Raw genomic sequence first — 26,457 nt, forward strand, 5'->3', positions numbered from 1 at the left:
GGGCGGCCTATACGAGGGAAACTGTAAAATTCAATGATTTTAAGGCAATTGTGAGAAAATACGGTACTACACTAAAACTAATGTTCTATTCCTGTTCTTGCAATTGTTTTAAGTGGAAAATCTAGTCCTGCTCAGTTAGATTCATGTTTTTGTACATTTGTATTTTCCTTTTTTAACAATGCATCATTTTCTCCGTCCAATTGAATCAACTTTGACTTTTTGTGGCAATACTAAAGTCTGAAGAAGTACATTTTTCTGTCCTGGCTACACTGAAGTCTAAAAGCATTTCCGCCACTTTATCCGAGCTTGTCTTCTGGCGCTTTATCCATTTTTTTTAACTACAAGTACTTCTCTCTTTTGTTCTCCTTGTTTGAATTCTCTTCCCGAATTTGACCTGATTAGTTCATTTCCAGCGCGGGCCCACGTTTGCTATTCAGCGTGTTCCCAAAACAATGAAAAGTTAATGAGTTAACATCCATAACTGCTGGATGTTCCTCCGGCCAGCCGCCGCCCGCCCACAGTGACACTTTGCGACAAGAAAAACGCTGACACCGGAATAAGCGCCCTCCGCGAGCCTTTGCCGACGTCCCGCGACACAAAATCTAATTCTGCTGTTCGTCATCCTTTGGCTCAGACCTCAGATTGCGTATTAATTTGAAATGTCATCCCCAAAATTGAATGCAACATCCATTTTAATGTGTAAATATCAAGTGGTTTCCGTGTGGATTTTCACATTTTTATGAACTTTCAAATGTTTATAATTATTTATTTTGTTTACTTTAGTGCTGAGTTTTAGTAGCAAGTGTAGGACGGGGGAGTGGCTTCCACTTGCTAGTTTCAGTGTGTATTTTTCCATTTTTAGGAATTTATCCCCAAAAAAATGTAATTAACGGAAAAAAAATCCGCAGAAAAAAAATGCTATTTAGTGAAATTGTGATAGTTGAAGCTACAATATTCGAGGGATTGCTGTACTTTCCTAATTTCAGTTTAGAAGTCTCGTTACCCGTCAAAATAAAGCATATTTACGACAAATATGTCCAAAATCAAAGTAACAATTTGACAAGCAGCTTTGACAGGTCATTTATGTTAGCCTACCCTGCCGTTACCTCACTTCCAATAGACAAATAATTATTAAATAAGTCCAGTATGCATTAAGTTATGTAAAAAAATAAAGTCAGACAAGGAATACACACACATTTCTGTTCAATGCTAGCCAAGAATACACTTTTTGCCACCTCTGTCAATAAGAAGACGGCCAAGTGCGCCTTAGAGAGTCCTTTGGCGTTTCCGAGCTGTCAAGCGTCTCGTCCAGCGGTCCTTTAGCGCCTCGGGTGACACCTTCACTCCCATTTCTCCCCGAGGCTCGCTCACACGTTGACGCTCATCGCTCGGCGACGGCCCGACGGCCGACCCAGACCGGCCTTTATGTTCCGACCGGCAGGCCGGCTGGGGTCAATTAAAAACAAGCAGGGAGCGCCGCAATAAAGATTTGACAGGCTTTTTAATCACAATACGTGTCATGGTGCCCCGATCTTGTAATTGCCTCTTATGATGGTTCGCTTTAGGTTCATAAAACAAGAAGGAAAGTCTGTTTAAATATGTTTTTATGAAGTGTAAGGTACCCTAAATTGTCTCTTGTACTTTAAGGTTGTGAAAATGAGCAATTGAATCTCATCAAATTGACAATCATCCAGGATTTTTAATTTTACTCAATTGGAAACATTAAAAAGTGTGAATAATTAAATTAAAGGAGCAAAAATGACCATAGTTATTTTTATTCATTCATTTTTCTGACATTATAGACATGATGTAAGACGGCCTTTTTCCCTAGTATATGGTTTTAGCACAAATCTTTTTGAAGCTGAACAACATCAAAAGGGTTTTGTACATCATTTGTCTCTTGTCAAAACAAATTGAAATACCCAGCATTTATTTTTGGGTTTGTTTGTAAACCACCGAAAATGAATCAGCATTCCAAGCGGGTGATTTAAAATAACTGAACACTTTGCCTGCTAATAATAGCCATATTATAATGTATTTTTTCTATGCCATTGACACTGCTCTTATATGCCATTCCCAAAGAAATCCTGCATTGTCAATGGCAACTAACACGATTATTTTGCAAATCTTGTTCATGTCATGAGAAGTCATATATTTATATTTTTTCATAGTTTGGGCTTGTTTCTGTCACATTGGACGCAGTAAAAGCATAGATCTACCTTATGTTGAAGTACAAGTGTAGCCCATACCTGTTAACTTATGTTTTTCCCATATTTTATGTGTTTTTTGATCATTGAATATTTTAAGCCGTATACCAATTTTTGCATGGAATTTTTCCGAGTACATTTTTTTGTCAAACAAATCTTTTTTTGTCTCTCAAGAGACAAAAAAGTCACCATTAACTGCTAATATGCTCAAAGGCCTTTCATACATCTGCCTTGTCACTATGTAGATATAGCGCGTCAGCAAGCAACGTACCCAGTTTTTTAAAATCAGTTAATAAGGGGAATTGCAATGATTAATAAGGTTTGCAATTGATTGACAGGTAACCCATGGTGAAGATGGGACGCCAAGTTGCAACCAGAGTGGCGTTTGTTTACGTGGGAGGAGGCGGGGCCGACCTGTCCGGAAAACTGCTCGTGAAATGAAAATGGCTCTTTAGCAGAATCCAGGACACTTGGGCCGGGAGCTGGATCAATGTCTCTGATTTACTGTCTGAAAGCCTGTCAGTAGGAAAGAGGTGACGGGGGAGGACGGGGGGAGAAACGGGGGAAAGGGTTCGCGGGGGGTGAGTGGACAAAGAGGACTTTGGAGATGGACCACTCCTTTAATAGAAGCACAGATGGAGGGGGGTTGCAGAGGAAGGGTTGACAGGGGAGTGACACTCCAAGGAGGGAAAATCAGAGAGATTGCTCTTCAACTTCTCTAAAAAAAAAAATCAATCTGGCCGGAGGGGAGGGGGGAAGGAGAGCTGTTATTTTGTGTGTGTGTGTGTGTGTGTGGTTTTGTCAGGGGAGGGGGGTTGCCGCTATTTGGGGAAAAAAATCGATAAAGGACACGGTGCTTCTTAAATCTTGACTTTCCAACATTGGCCAGCTACAATGACTGCACGCCGCCGGCAAAATGACCCGCGGGGAGGCCTTCGAGTTCCTCGCGGTGGGCTTGGGGAGGGGGCCGCTCAATATGTTTGTCGTAGGCCGCTCGGTGGCACAAGTTAATGGTGAGTTAATGGCATTTTAGACCAGATTTTGGGTGCTTTTGCTTCGATTTATAGGCTTTTGTTGCATTTCTTTTGACTGCTCGCAAGCCGAGGACACACCCATCCTCAAAGCTCCGCCCTTTAAAAGGATTTTTTAAGTCATTTAGACGAAAATAAATAGGGGTACACGCTTAGAATGATTTCTGAATGGTGTCACATTAAAATTATTTAGGCACAAAAAAGGCATTTTTTTTAAAATGACTATTATTATAGAAATATGAATCTTAAGGGTCAAGTTCTAAATAGGTGAGTACTTTCTCTGAAAAGATTAAATTGACCTTAAATTGGCTCAACACTTGATTTAAGTTGCTTTATTTTAACTCAACTTTGTCTTGTTGGTTGCCAGGTTGTGGAATCGAAACCCGACTCATCCTGGGAGGTCCCAAACTCTCACCCACTACGCCTCAAGTCAGGATTGGAAGCAAAATAAAGCACCTCAAGGCTTTTTTTCTGGAGATTGTTAGTATTCCAACACCACAAGCAAGAAGTGACGACTTGAATATACCCTTGGGAAGCGGTGAGTCTAGGTGGAAGTGATGGAGGGGGTTGAGCTTGTTTTATTTTTATTTGGACTGTTTAATGTATTAAAAGGGAGCGAGGTAATGAATTATAATCTTTAATGCAAAAAACGATCGATACCTCTGAGGAGATAAATCAGCTTTTTACTGAGTGCGTCAAAGCCCCTTAATACACTTGGGGAAAGAGGGGGGGAGGTGAGGGAGGTAAGGGGGGGAGGGTGTGGCATCTTGGGATAGAAAGATGGATGGATGGAGATGGGCTGAGTGCGGAACAAGTTATAAATGCGCCAGCTCTCGCCTCATTGAGTAAAAGCCTAGTGAGGGCCCGGCGAGGCCATTGTGACAGTTTTGTGAAGAGGCGGGGTCACGGGGGTCACTTGTTTGTTTTTCTTGCGTTCGTCCTCAGGCGGAATATCACTAATTGAATTTATAACCTCCATCCAAAAGCAGACAAACACTGAATTACAACTTTTTTTGATCAATTTCGATTGCTTGACGTGTGCCGACTGCGGAATGGGAAAAAAAGGGGAGGAGTTATTGGTTGTCGTGGCGCAGGCGGCAAAGACACGCCCGACTTAACAAATAAGCGTTGGGAAGTATTTACGATGCCTAGCTTGTGTTGTTAGTGGGATAAGTGGTCCGAGTGGGGGTTCGCTTCTACGGAGGGCCTTTAGTCGGATGAGGTTGTTAAAATGTGATGGCTCAGGAAAGTGGCAAAGAGGCAGAGGAGAGTCATAAGTGGGACCAAAATGTCGGAAAAAAGGGATGTTTCTGTATTCTTGCATCCGGACGTTCATCGTTTATCGCTTTTGGGGCAAACAATGGCGTCTAATGGCTCCATTTAGTTGTTGTTGTTTGGAACTTTTGCCATTTGCACTCCAAGCAAAAACAAAACAAATAGAACAGTGGAAAATGAATAGGAAATGTAACGACATGATTTGAGTGTGCAAAAATGTGGCTATTATTTATCAGATGGATCGGTTTTGATGTCAAAGTGATGGATATTATATTTATTGGTTTTTCCCTTTTATAAATCAATAATTTTAGTTGAGTTCAAAATGCATTTTGTAACATCTAAAAGTGAATATATAAAAAATATGTTGTTTTTTCACTTAACTATTGAACATAATTAAAACTATTTTTTCCTTTCTAAATGATTAAAAGACATTTTTACTTGCTAAGAAAAAAAGGTAAAATAATTATAGTTCAATAACCATTTTGTCAAATCAAAAAAATATATAAGATGTAAAAAAGCATCATGTTTTCCATTAAAAACTCAAAAGTGGGTTGGTTTTATTTGGCATATTTTTATTCCAAACACTGTTTTGAAATGAACATTTAAAAAAGTAAACTTTACATTTGCTTTTGGAGAATCTTGAAGTGCAAAAAGTTGTTTTTTTTCTCAGGTATCATTGCTGGAATGTTGATTATCTGCAAAATTCATGTCAAAATGTCACTATTGTTGACCTTTTCACCTGGCATCCTCCTTACCGTCACCCATCTTCTCCTCAGGTGTCGCCTTGACCTCGACATTCGTCGTGCCGCTCTCCCAAAGAACCGCCGTCGTCGCCGTGTTCTGACCCGAGAAGAGACGATGTCGAGCCGCAGATTTTCCATCGCCCGGGCTGAAGGATTGAGACACTCCGGCGCCCCCTCTGGTCAAAGCCCAGCCGTGACGGGAGCCCAGTTTACGTCGACCTCCGGAGCCGGGGCGAGGGGCCAGATTGGTGGGAGACGAAATGTCCGGCTCGGGATGGAATGGCGCTTTTCTCGAGGCGCACGGAGAACCCGGAGCGCTGCAAGGATCTGCAAAATGTGAGTCCAATTTATTATGCAGCAACACATTCCATTTAAGGTCAGAATGTAAAACATGTTCATTCAGGATGACCTGCAGTTTCACGCTTTATAAAAGTGTAATTTAATGATAAAATATAGCTTAAGGCACAGGTGTCAAACTCAGGGTCGCCTCAAACTGCCGTTTAAAGTGTGTCAAGTTGATTTTTCTTCCCGTGTGGTTTTATTGTGGGGGGAAAAACCTCTACAAAAAATGGTCATTTTCCTCCCTTTATTACTATTATTATTATTATTATTATTATTATTATTATAACACATTGTGTAGTCAAATTTTAAATATATTTTCCAAAGAAAATATATTGTTGATAGACAACCATTCGCGCTAAAAGCAATTTAAAGTCTTCAACCAGGTTAACATGCATATTTTTTTTCAAACTGGAGTACCCGGAGAAAACCCACACAGCCACGTTTAGAACATAAACAAAACAAATGTCAAATAAACAGCCAAATGAGGTCCTGGGTTCAAATCCAGGTCAGTCCACCTGTGTGGACTTTGCATGTTCTCCCCAGGTCTGCGTGGGTTTTCTCCGGGTACTCCCATTTCTTCCCACATCCCAAAAAAATGCATTTTTTTGCTGATTAGACACTAGAAATTAGCCCTAGGTATGAGTGTGAGCATGAATGGTTGTCTATATCTTCCTGGGATAGGCTCCGGCACCCTTTGCTACCCTTGTGAGGATAAAATGGTTCAGAAAATGAAATAATTATGAGGCTATTATCCAAACCTTGAGGCTAACACGGCCATAGCCATTAAATATTTTACATAAATGGCAATTCACTCTTTTTCTCGATTATAACATATTTAGGGATGGAAAACACGTTATGATTTTGACAGTCATAATCATAACCTGAGCAAATCTGACAGCTGTCGACCCCTTATATGGCTTACATTATGCCGTTTTGCTAATCTTATTGGAATATATTACATTTACATACCCCGTGTGGACGTGCAAGGAAAGGTAGAAGTTAGTCTCAAAAACAGAAAATGCATATATTTGTCGTCAATGGCTGCAATATTGCAAAAAAAAATGTATTATAATGCTGTTCGATATCGTGTAAATCTGGCTTGCCACAGTATGTGAAGACTGCTTGGTGATTTCCCATGATGCACTGAGCCATCCGCTTTCATATTTACTCAAACATACCTCAATATTAGATATGAGTAACACTCTTCTGACTATCACTGAAATATGGACAGTGTCGGCCATGAAAGAAAAACAAAACTATATGCAGTACATGAAAATCCATTTGAACGGGGATCCGTATGATATATTATAACGATATCACTCGCTTCGAAGAATCTGGGGAATCAATATTGTTGTGTGATATTTGAACATGTTGCAAGATTTTTTTTTAGTTTTTAGTCATAATATTCATATTTCTTATCGAACATTTCAGGACTGCCATAACTATGGGACCAGATCGAGAAATATGTGTACAGTTATACCTCGATTGACTTATCGCAAATTCACGAATTTGAGGTTTTTTTCTGCTATTATTTATAATTTTTGTAAATTTAATTATCTTTTTAAAGTTCTTAAATGTGAAAATACACACTGTAAGTTGTTAGTGGAAACTAATCTTGCTACTAGTACTAAAAAAAGGGAGTTATAATAATACTATAATAATACTTACCTGATATCTGAAGGATTACTGTATAATTTTTTAATTTTTTATTTTATTTTTAGTTAGTTAATAGTTTGAGTGTTCCCTGATCAAAAATTAAATAATCTATTTCACTTAATTGATGATAACCTGACAAAGTCGAACTGACAATATCCAATGAACCGCATTTTAGATGTAAATTCAAGTAAATGCTTTAAAAATAAATGCACTCATGTTAATGATATTTGGATTTAAATAAGTATATAATAAATTAATTTGAACTTAACAATACTTAAACAACTGCACTCCTCAATCTAACTTAATATTTTAATTTTTGTGTCATTTTAGTTCAAAATTTTAAGAATTTTATATCTAGTGGATCATTCAAGCATACTGTGATCTTGATGGGGTTTAGATCGGTAGCTAAACCCCATCAGGTTTGACAAAGAAGCACTTTTTGACACAACTGCATCCTTATATACTGTACAGTCGTACCTAATGAAGCGTCCACTGAGTATACATCTGTTTTCGACTGAAAAAAAAAAAACATTGAACGCAATGCTATCCTCGTTTTCGTCTTCAGCAGAACCAAACCCTCAGAGTCCAGCTCTACTTAAGCAACCCCCCCATCTCAAGAGTTTATTGTGCCACTAAGCAAAGTGCTTTTTCATGAGGGGATTGCTAATGAATGTGTGAAGTACTCTATTAAAACCTGCGCAACATGAAAAAGAAATGCCCTTATAAACTCCGCTCCCAGTCTTCCGGTCTATAATTAAAAGGAGATTGTCTTCAAGTCATTTGAACGAAGACAATGATTTAAGAGAGCCGGATCATCGAGTCATTGTTTGTTATAGATAAATCCTTTTCTACAGTTTCATTAAAAATGAATGAAATCGACAATTTGATTTAGTAGCTTTGCAAAATCAGCATTTTATACCTTTTTTTGTAGTGTTTGTTATCAAATTGTTGTTTTTGCTGAACAATACGTTGTGTAATCGGCATTTTTAGACGAGCGTTAATTTAATTTTAAAAGAAAATAGTCAATGTTAGAGGCGGTGAAGATGAAAACATTGGAAGCTGATCATAAATTAAAGATTGAACTACAGGGAGGTTTTATTTATACAAAGACTCAACCTTGTAATCTTATCAAAGGCAAATTTAACTGCCGCTGGACTATTAGAGCCTTAAGGGAGCCTCCTTGCTCTTTACGTTAATTGCCAGCTTTGGACTCGCGCCATTTCAGATCAAATTGATCACGCTATTATTCTCAAAGGCTCGCGCTGTGACTAAAAACAAATACGTTTTTGGAAGAAAATCACAAAATGTAACATGGCCGTTTAAAAGGAACCAGAAATATAAATTCTGATTCAAATTCACTGTCAAAGACATCCCATAATATTGCAAAATGAAATAATTCCATTTGAAAGACGACCTGGAATCCTTGAAAATAACATTTCTCGACTCTTCTTCTCACTTTCGAATATATAAAAGAGAAAGTGGGCGGTGCTTACCGCGTTGAGGCGTGTCCAATGCCAATTGGGTTCTGTCGGCCAGGTTTTCCACGCTGCCGGCGGGCGTGACGAAACCGCGGCCATCTCGCGTTCCTCCGCGAGGTTTGATCAGCTTTTTCATCCGGTCGGCAATCCAGTTGGATTTCCTTGGAACATACAAAACAAACGGGCATTGTGAAATTGGGTTTTTTAGTGAGGAATCGAACGTGCATCATATATGCACGACTCCCGTGCTATTATTTTTGGGGGTGGGGTCTAGTTTTTCCCACACAGAGTTAATATCCAGTTATTTGCATTTTAGTAGCCTTAAAATTGCCTTAAAATTGTTCATCTCATCACATTTTCTGACTCGTTTCATCCTGAATAGGGTTGCAAATTGTACAATTTCTCTTGTATAAGCCTCCCCCTGATTCACAATTTTCACCTCCATATTTTAGGTCAATTTTACAATTTCTCTCGTATAAGCCGCCCCCTGATTCACAATTTTCACCTCCATATTTGTAGTTTTAATAGGGAGTACAAATGTGTTACTTGGAAGCCAAAATCGTAAGTGGTATTTCTGAGATACTGTATACAGTAAATATGAATAACCATTACTTGGCCTTCCAAGGCGAAGGTTGCACATTGGGCTCCAGAACCCGGTATTGGTCCATGATCTTTTCCACCAGTTTCTGCTTCTCTCGGCGGAGTTCGCTGAGCTTCTCCCTGTAGAAGAACGCCAAACATCACTGCAACATTTCATGCGTTCATCCTCAGTATGCACATTCGTGGTCATATCTCATTAATAGTTTAGATCAAATAGTTTTTGCCGTGCCGTTGCGAGGCGGGAGAAGACTATAAAAGTTGTCTGTGGGGGTGCCGATCAAGGAAACAACTGCAGACCTGCCTCGGAGGATAAACATCCCGAGATGGAAAAAATAGCCAAGCAAAAAGTCGCTGACTGTTAGCTACCGACGCTCCACCGTGGGCGAAGAAGCTCGGCCACGTGGAGAGAGGTCGGCGGGGTTCGGCGCCGGAAAACGGAGCGTGAAGTTTAGCATCCGAGACCTGCTTGTTCTTGCGCTCTATTGTGAAAAATGTCAGCAGTTTGGAACCTAAGTGGGAGTTTACATTTATTGACTCTTATTTGTCCCACAGGACCACCAAGCACACTTTGCTGCTCTGCTACTTCCATTTTGGATTTTATTGAGGGAGTGAAGAACTAAAGCATTAATACAAAAAAAAAAACTTCATTTCCACATCAGCACATTTTTGCCCCTAATATAGACTGTTGTCTGGAAATGTTTACATATTATTCTGGTGATTATGTGCTTTTCGGCTGTTGCTTTATGTGGCCAGGTCTGTGTGATTGGTAATCAGCCCTGTGTGTATTTAAAACCTGTGTGTCTAGTGTGGTAGTATTACCTAGTGTTTTGTTTTTTCTCCTTCACATAAGTTGTTTTTGGCACTTCATCTAGATAAACCAATGTATCTATGATCACAACACATGCTAACCTTTAACGCCACACTTCTTATATCCAGAATATTCCATTGTTCGTAACGAATACCCAATGCGACATGAGTATCCAGCTCATCCCCAATCATGACTTGACTCATCCGTTAATGATCCAAAGCATAGAAGCTCATCAAAGAAACTTGAAAGCTCATTTTTAAGAGGGTTGTCAGCCAACTGTCGGAGTTCCTCGGCAAAGTTGTCAAATTGAACTCTTCGTAGTTGCCATTGTGACACTTCGCAGTGGGAGTTGAACATCATTAAGACCAAGGCACCGCTCAAAAAAAGGACACAGGGCGCATCAGCACTACTCTCGGCGGTCCGGACTGACAGAATGCGAAGAAGCGGCGGCGGGGTGGCTCAACTCGGTTTTCGTCAGCCAGCGAATCCCACTGACATTCTTTCACGGTGTTATCGAGCTCGTTGTGTCGTCGGCGGGTTGAGTTCCGTCAAACTGCAGGGGGACTGACCACCCACGCGCTACCGTCAAAGTATGTTCTGGGATCGTTGGACTTCCCACTCACTTCCTGCCGAGTAGTTATGAGCAGTAGGTTCGCAGCACCGGCACCCCCAGATCCCGAAGGAACCCTTGCTCTGGTGCTTTTTCACAAGAAACCCGTAGAAAATCCCGTAGGAAACCCCGTTTGAACTCTGGTGGTTCCTATTCTATTTCTAGGCCGCCAAAACTGATGTTCTCGGCACCCTTGATTGCCCACGGGGGTAAACATTCCCTAAATCTCAACAAATTTGATTTCCAAGCCTTTTTCTGGGAGGGCCTTGCTAATTTATTTTGATAGAAACTCAAGGGCATGACTATCAAACATTTTATCTGCCAATTTGAAGAAAAATGAGAAATCTGTTGCTCTTACAGAAAGGAATGTGAGAACCTAAGTCTTATTTTTTTCATGTTTTGATACATTTTGTTAGCAAAATGAAATAATTGTTAGTAAATCTTCTTTTATAAAGGTTGTGTTGTCAATGTTTGGCCAAAATGCTTCCAATTGGATCCGTAAGAATACAGATGGCGCCTCCAAAAAGGGGCCAAGAAGAAAACAAATGATCATGAAATGAAGTTTGTCACTCTGTCATTTAATTTGTCTCCTCCGCTATTGAATTTGGAATGAATTTCTGTGCTTGATTGCTATTAAATTGCTTTTGTAATAACACATGTCACAGACGCATGAGGTTGTTAGCCACGTCAATCAAAGTCCAAAAATATTATGTTTTACACACCAGTATCTTCAACTAAAACACATTTTGGGCTATTTAGGAATCCACAAAAATGATGGCCTAGCTATGAGTGATTGCCTGTTTGTCTCATTGTGCCCTGCGATTGGCCGGCCACCAATTCAGGATAGGCTCCAGCACCCCACAAGATTAATCAAGCCAAACTCTACTGCCATTCTGGAAAAACCCAACCACAACCAAAACCTCAAAACTTCCTATTTTCACCCCTCATTTTTACCCATGCTCGCAACCGCCACCCCAAAAATTGGGTTATACTGTAAAAAATATGACTTTTCAGGGAAGCACGGTTTAAATGAAAGCGACATGGGCTGTAGAAAACGACGAGGGCAATAATGTAATTTGGGAGCAATGTGACTCATTAGTCTTAAAGGGTGAAGCAGCTCTGCATGATCGCTATTAGTTCTGGATAATCTGTTTGCAGTCTATTTAACATTTAAAAGAACCTCTGCTGAGGGCTGTTGGACTGTGAAACTGTTTCCTCACGCATCCCGACACACACACACACACACACACACACACACACACACACACACACACACACACGTACACACACCCGCAAACGTTATGTACTATTTGCTCCTGCTTGTAGCTTTAATTCTGTCAATCCTGTTAAGAAGCACTGCAGCCCAAGTTACAAGACCTGATTTACTCTTCAATCCACTTGATCCTCTCTTGTCAGCCGTGTGTGTACGTGCATGTATTTGTGTGTGTTATGTGTGTGTTCACTAACTGATATTCTTTCTGTTGCGAATAGTGCTGGTCGCGGCGCTCCAGGCTCTGCTCCAATAAGGCCCGGTTCTCCTTCAACAGACTGCCGTTCTGCTCGGCTAAATGACGGTTCTCTTCCTCCGTGTTCCCCTTCAGCTGGGTCAGTAACTGCACACACACACACACATACACCATATCAGGAAAAGTATAACCACACTGACTTTTACCAAGAAAATTGTAACAGTGGCAAGAATTCCAATGCATTTTTTCATTCATTAGTTCATTTATCCTGGGGCTGCTGGAGCCTATCCCAGCAAACTATAGGCAAATAAATTGGGAGGGGAAAAGCTCAGCTATAGGTTTATCATTTTAGTTTTAATTTCATTTAAAAACAATGAATGTAAATGGAAAAATATGGTTGTAGTTTGTTTTTCCTTTTTGAAAATAAGCCGAAAAAATATGAATACACCAACAAAGCAATAAACTATTATATATATGTATATATAGGTATATGTATATGTATGTATATGCATATATATGTATATGTATGTATATATGTATGTATATGTATATATATGCATGTATATGCATGTATGTGTGTATATATATGTATGTATGTATCTATGTATATGTATATATATGCATGTATATATATGCATGTATATGTATGTATAAGTATGTATGTATATATATGCATGTATGTGTGTATATGTATATATATGCATGTATATGTATGTATAAGTATGTATGTATATGTATATGTATATATATGTATGTATGTATATGTATATATATATGTATTTATGTAGGCATACTGATGATGATTGTCATCCACATGACGCACTTTCTCAAAATGGACGAAAAAACATTTATTTTGAAATTATATTTGTTAAACTAATAGGCACGTGTGCTAGTGTTTTTCAAAACGTGCACTGCCCATAGAATAGACATGACTTAGGTGTTGAATGAGAAAGTGCTGCTGTCTGCATTCAGTCAATCAGTCACGCCAACTTGGAAAGAGAAAGAGAGAGAAATAGAGAGAGCATGTGCCTCGTTGGGGGGGATGCAGGAATTAGACAAAAAGCTTTTAAAGTGGATTTATTCCATGCGGGGACAAACACAACAAAATAGTGTCCAGAAAAAAATGATTAAGAAAAGTAAGGCTACACAGTTGAACATTTTACTTAGTATCTAAGCAGTTTTTTTTCAAAATGCAGGAAGGTGGAACGAGCAGTTAAATAAATAGTGGATGTAAATATTCGCATAATAGGAATATTGTTTGGATGGACTGTGTACCGCACATTGGTCGAGTGGTTTGTGCGTCAGGCTCAACGTCCTAAGATCGAGGGGTTGAATCCTAGGTTGGAAAGTTTGCCATAATTCTTTCTATGTTAGGTTAGTTGAATAGTTGAAATTGTCCCTGCCTGTGATTGGTTGTTTGTCTCATTGTGCCCTGTGATTGGCTGGCAACCAATTTAGGGTGTGAGGATAAGCAGTGAGGAAACTGAATTATTATTATTATTTTAAAACATGACTTCAGTTGTACACTACAGTAAATGGATCATGCATATGACAAGATATTTTCATCATAAGTGTAGTCTTTATAAATACAATCCACTGTGGTACTATTTGCCATTTTTATACATCATCTAGACTATGTTTACACATCATAGAACATGGCAGATCAACACTACAATACACGGTGCAAAATGATCTCTTTTTTTTCAATCTGGGTATTAATTAACTGTAAACGAATGCCTGTAAACACGCTGGCGAGGAACGCAGCAGATTGTCTTACGGCGCCGATGATTGTCTCATTGGCACTTTTGTCTCCGACAGTTAGCGAGCGGCACTGCAGCAAATGTATTGTGAGTCGTGACACGCTCGGGAAGGAACGTTGCATTAAAAAAGCGCCGCCCCGTTTGCATTCTGACACTATTTATTGACTTTCCGTCATGCATTATGGAAAAGAAGGAAAATACAACTGATGGAGATAATAAATACATGAATAAAGAACAGAGTGACCAACTGTCAATTCATTAAGACGCAAGTTAATTTGACAAAGTGTGACTTATTATTGGCTTGGACTAATTGAGAAAAACACGCCCTTTTTGGTGCTTTTTTTGTCCATTCACGCACCAAATATTCCTCATTAGAGTAGTTTTTTTGGCGTATTGGGCGTGGAAAGTCAAGTATTCTTACCCTCTTCCGACTGTGACTAAAATTACCCAAATATGGGATGAATAAACTTTAATATTTAAAGCAGGAAAGATTCAAGAAAATAACAAGTACTCCATAATAAAAAATAAAATCCGATCTGACATTCAGATGACATTCCAACAATAACACACTGGGTTTAAATAGACAGAACAGGGGCTAATCACAAAATACACACAGGTGAGAGGAAAGGGAAGCCAGGAGGGACACAAGAGGTGAAAAGCAAGGTATAACAAAGCCAGGCAACCCTAAAAAAATTTCAATACTTGACGATAAAGGCCAAATTCTTTAAACTGACGACTTTTGCTATCATTTTTGAGAAAAGCCGTACTCGATAAGATGCTAACGATCCTGCCCTCACCTCGACTATGTAAAACAGCCTCTAAAACCTGCCGTAAAGGTCTAATATGCTGGTTTTAATGGTTCAATCACGCTGCAAATAAACTCTCTTTATTATTCCAAGAGTGTAATGTTTCCCAGAGACTCCATCACGAAGCTTTTAAATCCTTCTTTGCACGGAAATGCTACATCGGCAAGCACAATATTAAACGTCCGATTGAAACGGAGGGTTCGGAAGAGGGTCTTTTCCGGCTTCCTTTTTACTACACTTGTGGGTTCCGTGAACTTTATGGGGAGCAAATAGCGGAGCTCGCACATTAAATGCTTGTTTTAGTTAAGACTGAAATTGAGCCGGTAAGAAAATGGAAGGTAAGTGTGTGTGTTTGTATTGCTCTGGGGCTCCCCCTACAGGCATAGAGTTGAATTGGCTTTTGGTGGTTGCAAATTAATGGCGTTCTCGCGACATCCTTTTTTTATTTTACAAGCGGAGAAGTGGTGGATTGTTCCGACATTTGCGACTGAAGCGCTCTAGAAAAAAAGGAGGCCTTTTAATTATTTTCCGGCTTGTGTATTGTTTGTTCCCCGCAGTGGCTACAATTAGTGTTTCCGCCATGAATAATTCAAGTGATGGCAAAGTTATGTCTGTTGGATTTTTAATAGGTTCATGATGGTGTTTGTATTTTGCAACTCAAAAAAACCCAGCGTCATTAGTCAGTTTGTTTGTTGCTGGAGATTATGGAAAAACTGGATAGCCTATTTTTGCTGTTTTTTGTGTGCATTTTTATGTGTGAGCATAGGGTCAAACTTATGTATTTATGTGGCTTGGCCTAAATAAAAAAATATAGAATGTTTTTATTTGGGTTTTACACTTAGTACTCCCTTTTGATGTAATTATCAAAATATTGGTGGTGCTGTTTTTGTAACTCCCCTCAAATTAGATGTGCGTATATCACTAGTCAATTTGTAGTGGGTGGTCTTACCTGGTACTGGTTGGTGAGTCGGGCATTACTCAGGTCCAGACTTTGGTTGGCTTCCCTCAGGAGGCTGAGCTCCCCCTCCAGTCGAGTTCTTTCCAACAGGGAGGCGCTCAACTCCCCCCTGAGCAAAGAGCCTTGAGTCAGCAGCTCTGCTTGTGATGCCATCAGCTCCTTCTGTTGGCCCTGAAGCCTGTACACAAATGTAGCGCAGAAGGCCTTATTACATCACCGTTCTCTACGTGAAACTCATTTGTTTGCTTATTACATAACAAGATGAGTCAAAGTTGGAAAATGCCAAATTTGTCCCTCAAGAAAATGATGACTGAATCACGGGTACGGCTTATATGCGCATAAATTAGACTTGACATGCAAGAAACTGTTGAGATGAAACGCCATAACGCATCATTTTTCTCAATATTTTCCCTTCAAAGCAATAGATTTATATTCATTATTAAAAGCATGAATATGGAGGTGAAAATTGTTCATCAGGGGGCGTCTTATATGAGAGGAATTGTCAAATTCAACGATTTTAAGGCAATTTTAAGGGTGGGGCTTATACATGGAGACAGCCAATATGTGAGAAAATATATTTTTTGATTTTTTTATTTCATTCTGAGGCCATGCTGGTAGCTCAAAAAGCTCCTATCTCAAAGAATGTTTAGATAAACAACGGTAGTCCAAATGAGTGTGTAAAATGGGAAGATTTGCCTGCATAAAATGGATGGGCGGACCATTTAAAGTCATTGATTGTGAAAATAGATGGCGATTAACAAGACGAGATGCATTTGGAAGTGCAAATGTGCTTTTAGCTAAATAGCATTCGCAATGAGAGCATAATGACAATAGTTTTCAGCATAGCAGCCCCATCATTAACAGCATCCGTTGAGTAAATAGAACCTGTCATGGAAATACCTTGACATACGAGTGTCCCAACATACGAGAAATTTGAGATACGAACAAAATTCCGAGCACCTTTTTTCAATTGTAATAATATCCTATTTTTATGTGTTTTTTTCCAGAGGCTGGGAAGCAATTAATTTGTATTTAGCTATTTTTTTTATGGGAAAAGTCGATTTGAGATACGAGTGAATTGCCACACGCCTTAAGCTCATCTCAAGGTATCACCTTATACATTTTCTTCATTGTGAGCAATTTTTTTTTTAGTTCTTGCCCGACCGACTGGAACTATTTTGCACTTGCGTTGAACCCAACTCTGGTTTTGTCTCGTCTGATCCGTAGCAATTGGGTCATGTCAGAGTTTAAATGCGACTTTGTGTATATTTGTCACCTCTCGCCGTCTTCTTTCAAGCTCTCCAGCTCTCGTTCTCGCTCCAACCTCTTGTGAGCTTCCGCTTGCATGGCCTCCCTCTCGCTTTTCATCTCTCGCTCCCTCTGCTCCAGATGGCTTTTAGCATCCAGCAGCTCTTTGTAGCTAAAACAGTACAATACGCACATGTTAAATAAAAGCTTTGGCGGAAAATGCTGAGGAAACGCTGTCAGGGAGCCAACATTTGACGCAAAATCAACTCGACGCGCCGCAGAATATCTTGGGTGATTCGAGGCGATGCCGTGACATTGCCTTCCCATTTTGGAGGAAAAAAAAACATGTCTGCCATCCGGGAAGACGATATAAGTGTGTTTTATTACGCGGGAACACAATTACAAAGCGCAGTAAAACTGGGAGAGAATGATTTTTGACACGCCATACCTTTGTTTTATAACCTTTTCCTGGCATTTGGATGGCTTTTTTTTCCTGGGCGTACGCAAAAGGTGAATTGGTTTTCTCGTGGAATGGGCGTAATCACCCTTTCTCCCGCACAATAGCGGGTGCTCATCGACGAGGACGAGGATCTCCTTAAAATTGCCACTCGTATCTTTTTTAAATCGATATTCCGTATTGTTTGTTATGTACCTGGTCTCCAGCTCCCGGTTTCGCGCCTCCAGACCGCGGCTGCTGGTCCGTAGGCCGGAATGTTTTTCTACAAGTCGTTCCAGCTCCGTCTCTTGGCGCTGCTGGAGCGCCGTCAGTCGTTGGTGGTCTCGCCGCAGGGCCTCGGTCCGCTCGGCCGACTCTCGGCGTTCTCGCGCCCACACCTCGGACTCGGCTTCCAGCGCCGCACATCGGGCCTCGCTTTGGCTGTGGCGCGCCTGCGTCGCCGCCAGCTGCGAGTTGACGTTCACCTGATCCACCTGTGTGCAGTGAAAAGCACTTATAGGGCTATTTTCTTGGCCTGTATTGGAAATACAGGTTTCAGCACCATGGACAGCGACATAGGCAATGCCATTTAAAGCAAAGGATCAGTGGAAACTGATTCAAAAAGAATCAAGCCAAAATCCTCCTAGAAAAATCAAATCTTATGAGTGGAGTTTACAAACACGCACCCAAAAGAATACCTAGATAATATGGTAGTAAAAATTATTTTTAGTTATTACAGAAACAGACAATACTTAAGTATGTTGACTTCATACTTACTTATGTTGTTGACTACTTATTATGTGATTACTTAGTTATCTCATCCCATTTTCTGAACTGCTTTATCCTCACTAAAGTCACAAGGGGTGCTGGAGCTAATCCCAACTGAAAGATAAGCGTTAAACATCTATGATGGGCAGCAAGTTACATTTTAGTCACTTCCATTTTCATTTCAGCATACTTAGCGATCCGTTTGTGTTAGTTTGCGCATAAGTCTCCTTCCAAGCCGAGTCTGTAGCATGTTCAATAAAAATATACACATGAAATTTCCCCACTAGAGGACTACTAAAGCACTTTTATTAGAGCACATGGCCACGCGTGCCTCTGCCGTGTCCTGAATCATGGCTCAGTTATGCACACTGCCATCCATGGGCGGAATCTCGCGCCCGGAAAGACCACCCGGGGGATTTCCCACCCACACGTTCCTCTCAATCACTATCTGTCCACATCCATAATGCTGTTTATGTGCTCTACTAACTTATTTTTTCATTCTCCTGCCCTTAAGGCTGCAATCAACAAGGCTACATCATATTCTATTCTTTTTTTTTTTTTTGGAAGAGGAATATGAATTGTAATATTTTTTTGTGGTTGGAGTGAGTAAAAAATCGGGAAAGTCAAACTTTGGAATACTTTTCACCTAAATACCATTCACCTTTCATTCATTGGTTCATTTTCCGTGACGCCTTTTCTCACCAGGGTGCCGGAGCATATCCCCCCCCCCCTCCCCATAAAGGAACTAGTCTAGCTAGGAACTGTTTAGAATATAATTCACCTAGTTTTGATATTTTTGGGGACGAACCAGGGATCAAACCCTCGATCCCAGAACTGTGAGCCTGATGTACTAACCACTTGCCCAGCATCCCCTGCGAATCTTGTGAGGATAAGCGGTAATGAATGTTAACGTCTATATAGATATTCAGTACGTTCCCAATATATACATATATGTAATATTAATGACTGTATTCTCTGGACTATAATTCTAAATTTGACCACAACAGTTTTTTTTTGCCCTAACAGGTGCCTGTTTAGCCTGTTTTTCTCCATTTTTCAATAGTTACTTTAACATATATATTTTTTATTTTATTTCTGATCATATAAAATAATGCCGTCCCAACAGTGCGACTTATACTCCAGTGAGACTTTTTCTTTCAATTTGTCTCATCCCACATCTATTAGAGTGTGACTTATAGTCCAAAATATATGTTAATTTAAAATTTCAAAATTCAAGCGTGACTGTTTTTTTTTTTTTGGTATGAAATGGCCCGTCGTTCCCTGAAAAGTGACTCATCTCCTCCTCCTCCTCCGTCTGGCTTGTTCTCTCACCTGTAGCTGAGTGTTGAGCGTCTGCAGTCGGGTGCACGACTCCTGCAGGCTGAGCGAGTGTCGGCGCAGCGCCTCCAGCTGCTCCTTCAGGTGCTCGCACGTCTCCCGGGACTGAGCCAGACGCGACAACAAAGCGTCTTGTCCCGCCAGCGCCACGGCTTTCTGAGAAGGAGGAAGAGGAGGAGATCACACAGGCGGAACCCAGACGGCAGAGTCGCCTGATAAATCATTCATCTTCCCAAAGTAAGTCGACACTGGCTGGGCCTCACGCGACTGACTCTCCAAATGAGCGTCTGGTTTGAACTTGAGCGACACGCGTTGTACCAGATGACCCGTCGGAGGGCTTTCAAGTGCTAATGAAAGTGACTTTGCATTGCCAGTGCGTCGTGGCGGCAAATGAATTCAGTCTGCATCTGTCTCCAATTTACACACTTACAACAAATGCAATCTTTCCACCTGCGCCACACTTCAATTACTGCATCGGGTGGGTGGGTGAGTGAGTGAGTGGCAGCTGGAAACATTGCCTTGCTTAGACTTGAAATAAATTGAACATATTTGGCAAAATCACTCTAGGAACAATATTTATATATGTATACATATCTATACATGTATATGTATATATATATATATATATATATATATATATATATATATATATATATATATATATATATATATATATATATATATATATATATATATATATATATATATATATATATATATATATATATATATATATATATAATTTTGATTTCAACCTGTTAATATTATTCTAATACATATTTAATCTCATTCTATGCATATTCATTTTTCTCTCCGACTATGACTTCTTGCTATTTCCCAAATTTCAATCCGGCACCCGAGTTCCATTCGGGACAAGAACGATCCAATCCCACGAGTATAATAATAAATGAAAAAGATTCCCGACCTTGGAGGAAGCGCAAAGCAAATGAATGCTATTTTTCTGAGACTAAGCGTGGACGGCAGCAGGCAGAAAAAGGCAAAGCGAGAAGCGGCTGAGATAAGCCAGCCCAAGAGTCGCTAAGGTGACATTACACAAAGTGATGGAGAGATAAAGCTGGGGGAAATAAAGCGTTACGCTCGGCAAGTGGATACTTTAGCCAACGCCAAGTCGCCTAGAAGGCCCACGGCAGAAGATTTTCCCCATAATATGGATCGTTATCCCCTCGCTAAACAACTGCCACATCCAAAACTTTTGCTAATTTCCGACTCCAAATACGTACGCACCTCTTTTTCCAGCTGGAACATCCTGCCATTTAGTTGCCCCTCCGAAAAGTGGCCATCGTGGTTTCGATTTGGGTTCGATTCCTCCCATTGCTCCTTTGGGGACGAGGGGATTTGATTGGAAGACTGACTGGCTGGATGGAGGCCAGGTCCTGGTTCTGTCTGAGGGTCGGTGGGCGACTCTGATTGGTTGAGAGCCTCGTTTGCTTCTTTTAAGTCGGTTTCAGCCTTTTGGAGATTCTGGCTAAGGCGCTGGACTTCAGCCATAAGACGTCGAGAAAGAGTCTGCTCATTGGACAGATCCTGACAACAAAAAAATCCGATTTATAGATGACTTTTACGGTATGAAAAGATGCTTTTTTAATTTTCCACTTAGCTTTGCTGACTTAAATGTTTCCGAATTTCTCTCCTTAGAAGGCAATTTGGCTCAGATCATTTCAATTTTAATTTTGACGCAAAAACAAAGGTTTTCGTGTCTGTTATAATGTCGTTTTGCAGTTTAACTTTTAGCAATTTTAAGCAGTTCTTTCCAACCTTTCAAATGACTTTGTCATTTGATTCTCCATGCACATCATTAAGGAAGAAAATGACTTGCACAAATCCCTAAATCACCCCAAAAAATGCATTCATTCGGATGTGACTGCTATTTTTTATTTCTAATCCCGAATTACACACTTGTTCCTTCAATAAGCAAGCCACTAAAACCAGCAATAGAATTGAACACGACTGCAAACAAACCCTCACTGAATATTCATCCCTTTTGGAACCCCACTGAGCATGATTACCAATCTCAGCCTCATTATTTTATCAATGCCTTTGTTCCTTTTATTCATCGTGAAAATCCCCCATAGCGCCCAAGCACGCACACACACACACCTGTGAGAGTGCCTGAATTTTAGCCTGCGCATCTGTGTAGCGCTCTTCAAGATGGAGTTTATCGTCCTCCAGGCTGTTCAACCGAGTGTCCAAGTCTCGCTCCGTCTCTCTTAGGCGAACGCACAGCTCCTTGGACTCGGAAAGTTGTTGACAAATACCCCTGCATGCGAAAAATACACAAAAACACGGCAGGAACAGGTCAACATAATAAATACCGTATTTTCTGGACTATAAGTCGCACCTGAGTATAAGTCGCACCAACCAAAAAATCCATAATTAAGAAGGAAAAAAAACATTTAATTCGCACCTGAGTATAAGTCGCACCTGAGTATAAGTCGCACCATCCAAAAAAATGCATGATTAAGAAGGAAAAAACATATTTAAGTCGCACTGGAGTAAAATTATTTGCATTTCCATTTTTGGGGGAAATGTTTTTGATAAAATCCAACATAGAAATCAAACATATACTAATATTTTGTGTTTTTTTTTTTTTTACCTGTTCTCAGCATCCAAAGCCCTCCATCGCTGGTTACTGTGCTCCAGAGCCACATTGGTGCTTTCCAGCTGCTGCCTGAGTCTAGCCACGCCCCTTTCCCGTTGCCTGGCTTCCTTCCGGGAGCCGTCCAGCTCGGATAGACACGCCTCCTTTTCCTGCTCCAAGCGGGAGACGTCCAGCAAAGCCTGATCGCGCGCCTTGGCGGTGGACTGAGCTTCGGCGCCCACGTCTCGCAACTCCGCCTCCAACTCTTCCTGGCGCCGGCGGGAGGTCTCCAACGTGCGACCCTGACGTTCCAGCTCGGCCTTGAGGGCCTGAGCCGTCGACGCTGATTGTTCGTTCTGGTTAAAAAGAACATTGTAGAGGTTAGTAGTAATGCTATTTATTAAGTAAGTGTATTTTCTCGCGTATATGCCACATTTCTTGCAAAAAAATGACGACTACGGCTTATACGCGCATAAATTAGACACTAAGAACACAAGTTTGGCCTCGGGAGACCGTGGCAAAACAACGAGAGGCATTAAAAAAAATTCTTAGCTCTTGGCTAGTCGATAAAGAGTCTTTATAGACTCCAACTAAAGCAACTTTGACTGTGGGTCAGGAATGTCCTGTTAGGCTTCTTTTAATAATGTCCTTGAGGACTATCGTGAAAAGATCTGTTTACGGTGTCATTTCACCGCGAATGAAATGACCAAATGTGTTGTTGTTTTTATCTGGGTAGAAGGCTGGAGTCAACAGAAGGTGCCGAGAGGATATTGGCGTGTTGTTTATCCCCGTTTGTGTATAAACTCCCCGCAGCTGAAGCGAGCCCATCGTATTTCATGTTTCATTTAACACGCGCGCTTTGAGTCGCCATTAATTCCCAGTATTTTCTACTCACCCGACTTGTCGGGGTAGAAAAGCCAAAGCTAAGGCTTTTTATTGGGACATTTTATTTTGGGGGATCTATTTCTATTTGTCCTCTTTACCGTTTTGTTAATATTTTAACCCATTCGGGTAGAGTGGACGTTATTCTGCAGGTTATTAGCGTAAAGGTGCAGTAAAATACTATAGGAAGGGACTTTAAAATGTTAGCATAACATATTTTGGGCATCCGAAAAAGTGACGGAAAAGATCTTTTCTATCTCGTAGTTATCGGATGCTGTTTTCGGGAAGGAGATGGTTCTAACCTTGCGGTTGGCGGTTCGCAGGGTATCCACGGTGCTTCGTAGCGCGTCCCGGTCTCGCTCCAGCGCCGCCCGTTCGCCCTCCAGGCTGGCAATGACGGTGGTTTGCATGCTGTGAAGCTCGGCTTGACTCCGTAGACGACAAAGCTCCTCCTCCGCGATCTCGGCCTCGGATTGTAGAACCTGAAATGTCAGATGGGAGACCAGCTAAGACCATTGTCATCGATATAGTGCAAAACTCACTTTGCGATTGGATGATGCCAAAATAGACTTGACAAAGTATCGGAAATTTGAAACTTCTGGCTTTATTTTCAATGTCTTTTTGGATTCAAACGCAATTCTCAGGACAGCAAACCGATGCAGGAATGCTACACTTTACTTTACTGCGTGACATTCTGCATTGCGACTTATGGAACCCTAACATTTTGTGATTGTTATTTAAGATTTAAATGTCAAATGCAAAATGTGAAATCTTTTCCAGCATATTTTTAGTGTACAAATCCTATGAAAAATGTTTTTTTCATGACCGGTCGGTATCCACTTTAACTTGGCAAGACTTGTTAAATGGAGTCCATCTGCCCATTTGTCATCCCCCAAAAGACGCCACACGCTCTCCCGATGGCTATTATTACCTCCATCAATCTGAAATCCAATCTCGCATCCCTTCCCTCCACTCCCTCAACCCCCCCACGTACCTGAATCTGCCTGCGGGCCTCGCCGAAATTCTCCGCCGCGTTCCTCAGGCGCCGCAACTCCATCTCTAGGAGCTCCAGGCGCCCCTCGGCCTCCCTCGTCATCCTGTCCTGCTCCCCCAGCCTGGTTCGCAAGTCCCGGACCTCCTGGGTCTGCCTGTCGGCTTCTTCCCGGAGACACTCGGTGTCTTGACTTCCTTCGGTCTGGAGGTCAAATAGTCCTGGTTCCGCCATGTTTAGCTCCTGGTCCCCCTCGGCTTCTTCCCTCTTTTTGGGATGGATCTCCTGGCGTTGTGCTTGGACTTGACCTCCTTGGAGAACCTCCTCCCCTACCCCTGCTTCTCTCTGTTTCACCACCACTTCTTGCCCGTGCTCCATCTCCCCCGCGAACCTCACCATTCCTTCCCCTTCGCCCCTGCAGGAAGGGGATCCCCGAACGTCCCCGTCTTCCCCGGATGAGGGTTCCACCCCCTTGTGGTCCCGCTTAGACGTTAACTCTTCCAAGCGGTGCTTCAAAGTAGCATTTTCATTCTTCAAGTTGTGAAACTGGAAAAGAAAATGGGATCCGAGTATAAAACTTTTAATCGGCATTGTTTTTTTTTTCCTTGCGGCAATTTTGTAAGAATTCAAATACTTTTGACATTTACAAAAAGCATTTTTTTACAGTAGCTTCCAAGTCAAGTCGATCTTTTTTGGCATGTCATTAAAGTAATGGTCAATGGAGCTCTGGTAACCATGGAAACCAGAAGGAACGTAGAATAAAAATGCGTGGACCAACACACGCAATGTATCCAGTTAAGTGGCAAGGAGGCCAAAGCAATACTTATGTACCCTTAGTGCACAATTTTATTACCGTACATATAATTTGCAAAAGAATATATAAATCTCCGCCCCTTTTCTGTATGCCTGGCCATATCCAGAGCCCAGAATACCCAATTTGGATTTTTAGTTTCTTCCAAGGATGACGTCAACGTGTCCGCTTTACAGTTATGCGATCGATGGTTCAATCCCAGGTTTGTGGCTCCCTTTGCCTGCTCTCCCTGGGCTTGCGTGGGTTTTGTCTTGGTACTCTGGTTTCCTCCCACACTGCCAAATCGTGCATCATTGTCTGGTTAAACACTCAAAACTGATTGGTTGTCTGACTCCTTGTGCTCTACGATTGGCTGGCCACCAATTCAGAGAGCCCAATGTCAGCTGGGATAGGCTCCAGCACCCCCTAGAAGCCTTGTGAAGTTCACCAGTTGAGAAAATGAAAGAATGTTTATCACTTTCCCTTTTTTCCATCACTTTCCTCACATTCTCCGACTTAAGTGAAAAAGACATTTGTGGTTAAAAGTCAACGCAATTGACCTCTGACCTCTCTCTGTGCTTGCAGCTCCTCCAATCGTCTCCTGAGGCTGGCGTTCTCCTGCTCGGCTCCCAGCAGCCTCAGCGCGGACGCCTCGCCGACTTCCACGCTCAAAGGCCTCTGGTCTAAATACATCTCTTATCAGTTAATTAAAATGTCTTAAATGACATGGTGCGGAGATGCAGGCACGCTGACCAATCAGATCGCTCAGCTCTTCGTCAGAGTCGGCGAGGAAGCGCTGGTGATCCACGAGCGCAGGTAAACCGCCTTCGCCGCTCTGCCGTAGGTCCGCCTCCAGGCTCATGTTCAGCTCCAGTAGCTCGTCCACCCGCTGCCTCTCGGTGTCGCGCTCCTGCGGGCGCCAAATACACATTTATCACCCGTGAAAAAGCGCACCAAAGAAATGTGTTTACTTTAAAAAAGGAATTTTTGTTTTGTTTTGAAAATCAAGCTTAGCCAATCAAACACAATCATTAGATTTGCCATTAGAACTAGTGCCAATTCAAATAATGAGGAAGGTGATGATGCTTGAAAATGTTAATGTTTGATTTTTAATAATAATTATTTTTGCGGATTGAGTATTAACATTGCGATTAGATTTGAGGAAAAAAAAGATTAAATGTGAATTGAATGGAATGAATTTCTTTTATTGTCATTCTATAAGTAGAATGACATTTAAATATCCTTTCACTACAAGTGCCAAAATAACAAACAGACCAATAAATCATTAATAAATAATAAAACTAAATAATCAATACATAAATACCAATAAATAATACAAAAATAAGTAGAGAAGTGCACAAATAACAACAACAAAAGAAACACAGATAATCAATAAATGATTAAAAAATAAGTACTTGGTAGTAACTGAAATATACTTGATAAATGCACTGCAATAGATTTTAAAAAGTGAATTTGAACATTTCACTCATTTATTACCTAAGACTGGACTAAAAAAAGCAAAAGGAGAGAATCTAACTTGTTTTCTAATCTTTCTTCAATTTCCGTGTCATCGTGTGACATGATATTTAGTATGAAATGTGTTAGGGATTGGTTATGTTATTTTTCCTTTTGTGATTACCATTGAGTTCACCTGCTGCATTTCTT

General features: G+C 40.9%; 2 protein-coding genes across 4 annotated transcripts in view; one reads left to right on the forward strand and one right to left on the reverse strand.

Annotated features, from left to right (window-relative positions):
• macrod1 (mono-ADP ribosylhydrolase 1) overlaps positions 1-26,457 on the forward strand; it is a 131,098-nt gene that overhangs the window by 97,244 nt on the left and 7,397 nt on the right. For 2 of the 3 annotated variants that reach the window (XR_013328615.1, XR_013328617.1), the window contains 6 exons: positions 3,606-3,776; positions 5,290-5,592; positions 12,242-12,355; positions 19,531-19,767; positions 22,155-22,509; positions 25,378-25,608. The gene's annotated coding sequence lies outside the window, so the exon portion shown is untranslated. The remainder of the gene's footprint in view (positions 1-3,605; positions 3,777-5,289; positions 5,593-12,241; positions 12,356-19,530; positions 19,768-22,154; positions 22,510-25,377; positions 25,609-26,457) is intronic. The other variant, XR_013328616.1, reaches the window with a different exon arrangement.
• The window catches only part of ccdc88b (coiled-coil and HOOK domain protein 88B), a 35,558-nt gene continuing 14,349 nt past the window's right edge, over positions 5,249-26,457 (reverse strand). The window contains exons 12-26 of the mRNA XM_077732657.1: positions 25,546-25,702; positions 25,360-25,475; positions 24,006-24,548; positions 23,314-23,493; positions 22,145-22,485; positions 21,649-21,808; positions 20,776-21,075; positions 19,525-19,686; positions 17,641-17,918; positions 17,017-17,160; positions 15,732-15,918; positions 12,218-12,363; positions 9,345-9,452; positions 8,748-8,893; positions 5,249-5,583 (exon numbers count right to left, since the gene is read on the reverse strand). Coding sequence (XP_077588783.1) covers positions 5,249-5,583; positions 8,748-8,893; positions 9,345-9,452; positions 12,218-12,363; positions 15,732-15,918; positions 17,017-17,160; positions 17,641-17,918; positions 19,525-19,686; positions 20,776-21,075; positions 21,649-21,808; positions 22,145-22,485; positions 23,314-23,493; positions 24,006-24,548; positions 25,360-25,475; positions 25,546-25,702 — 3,303 coding nt within the window. The remainder of the gene's footprint in view (positions 5,584-8,747; positions 8,894-9,344; positions 9,453-12,217; positions 12,364-15,731; positions 15,919-17,016; positions 17,161-17,640; positions 17,919-19,524; positions 19,687-20,775; positions 21,076-21,648; positions 21,809-22,144; positions 22,486-23,313; positions 23,494-24,005; positions 24,549-25,359; positions 25,476-25,545; positions 25,703-26,457) is intronic.

This window comes from Stigmatopora nigra, chromosome 14 (assembly GCF_051989575.1).
Source record: "Stigmatopora nigra isolate UIUO_SnigA chromosome 14, RoL_Snig_1.1, whole genome shotgun sequence".
Lineage (NCBI taxonomy): Eukaryota > Metazoa > Chordata > Actinopteri > Syngnathiformes > Syngnathidae > Stigmatopora > Stigmatopora nigra.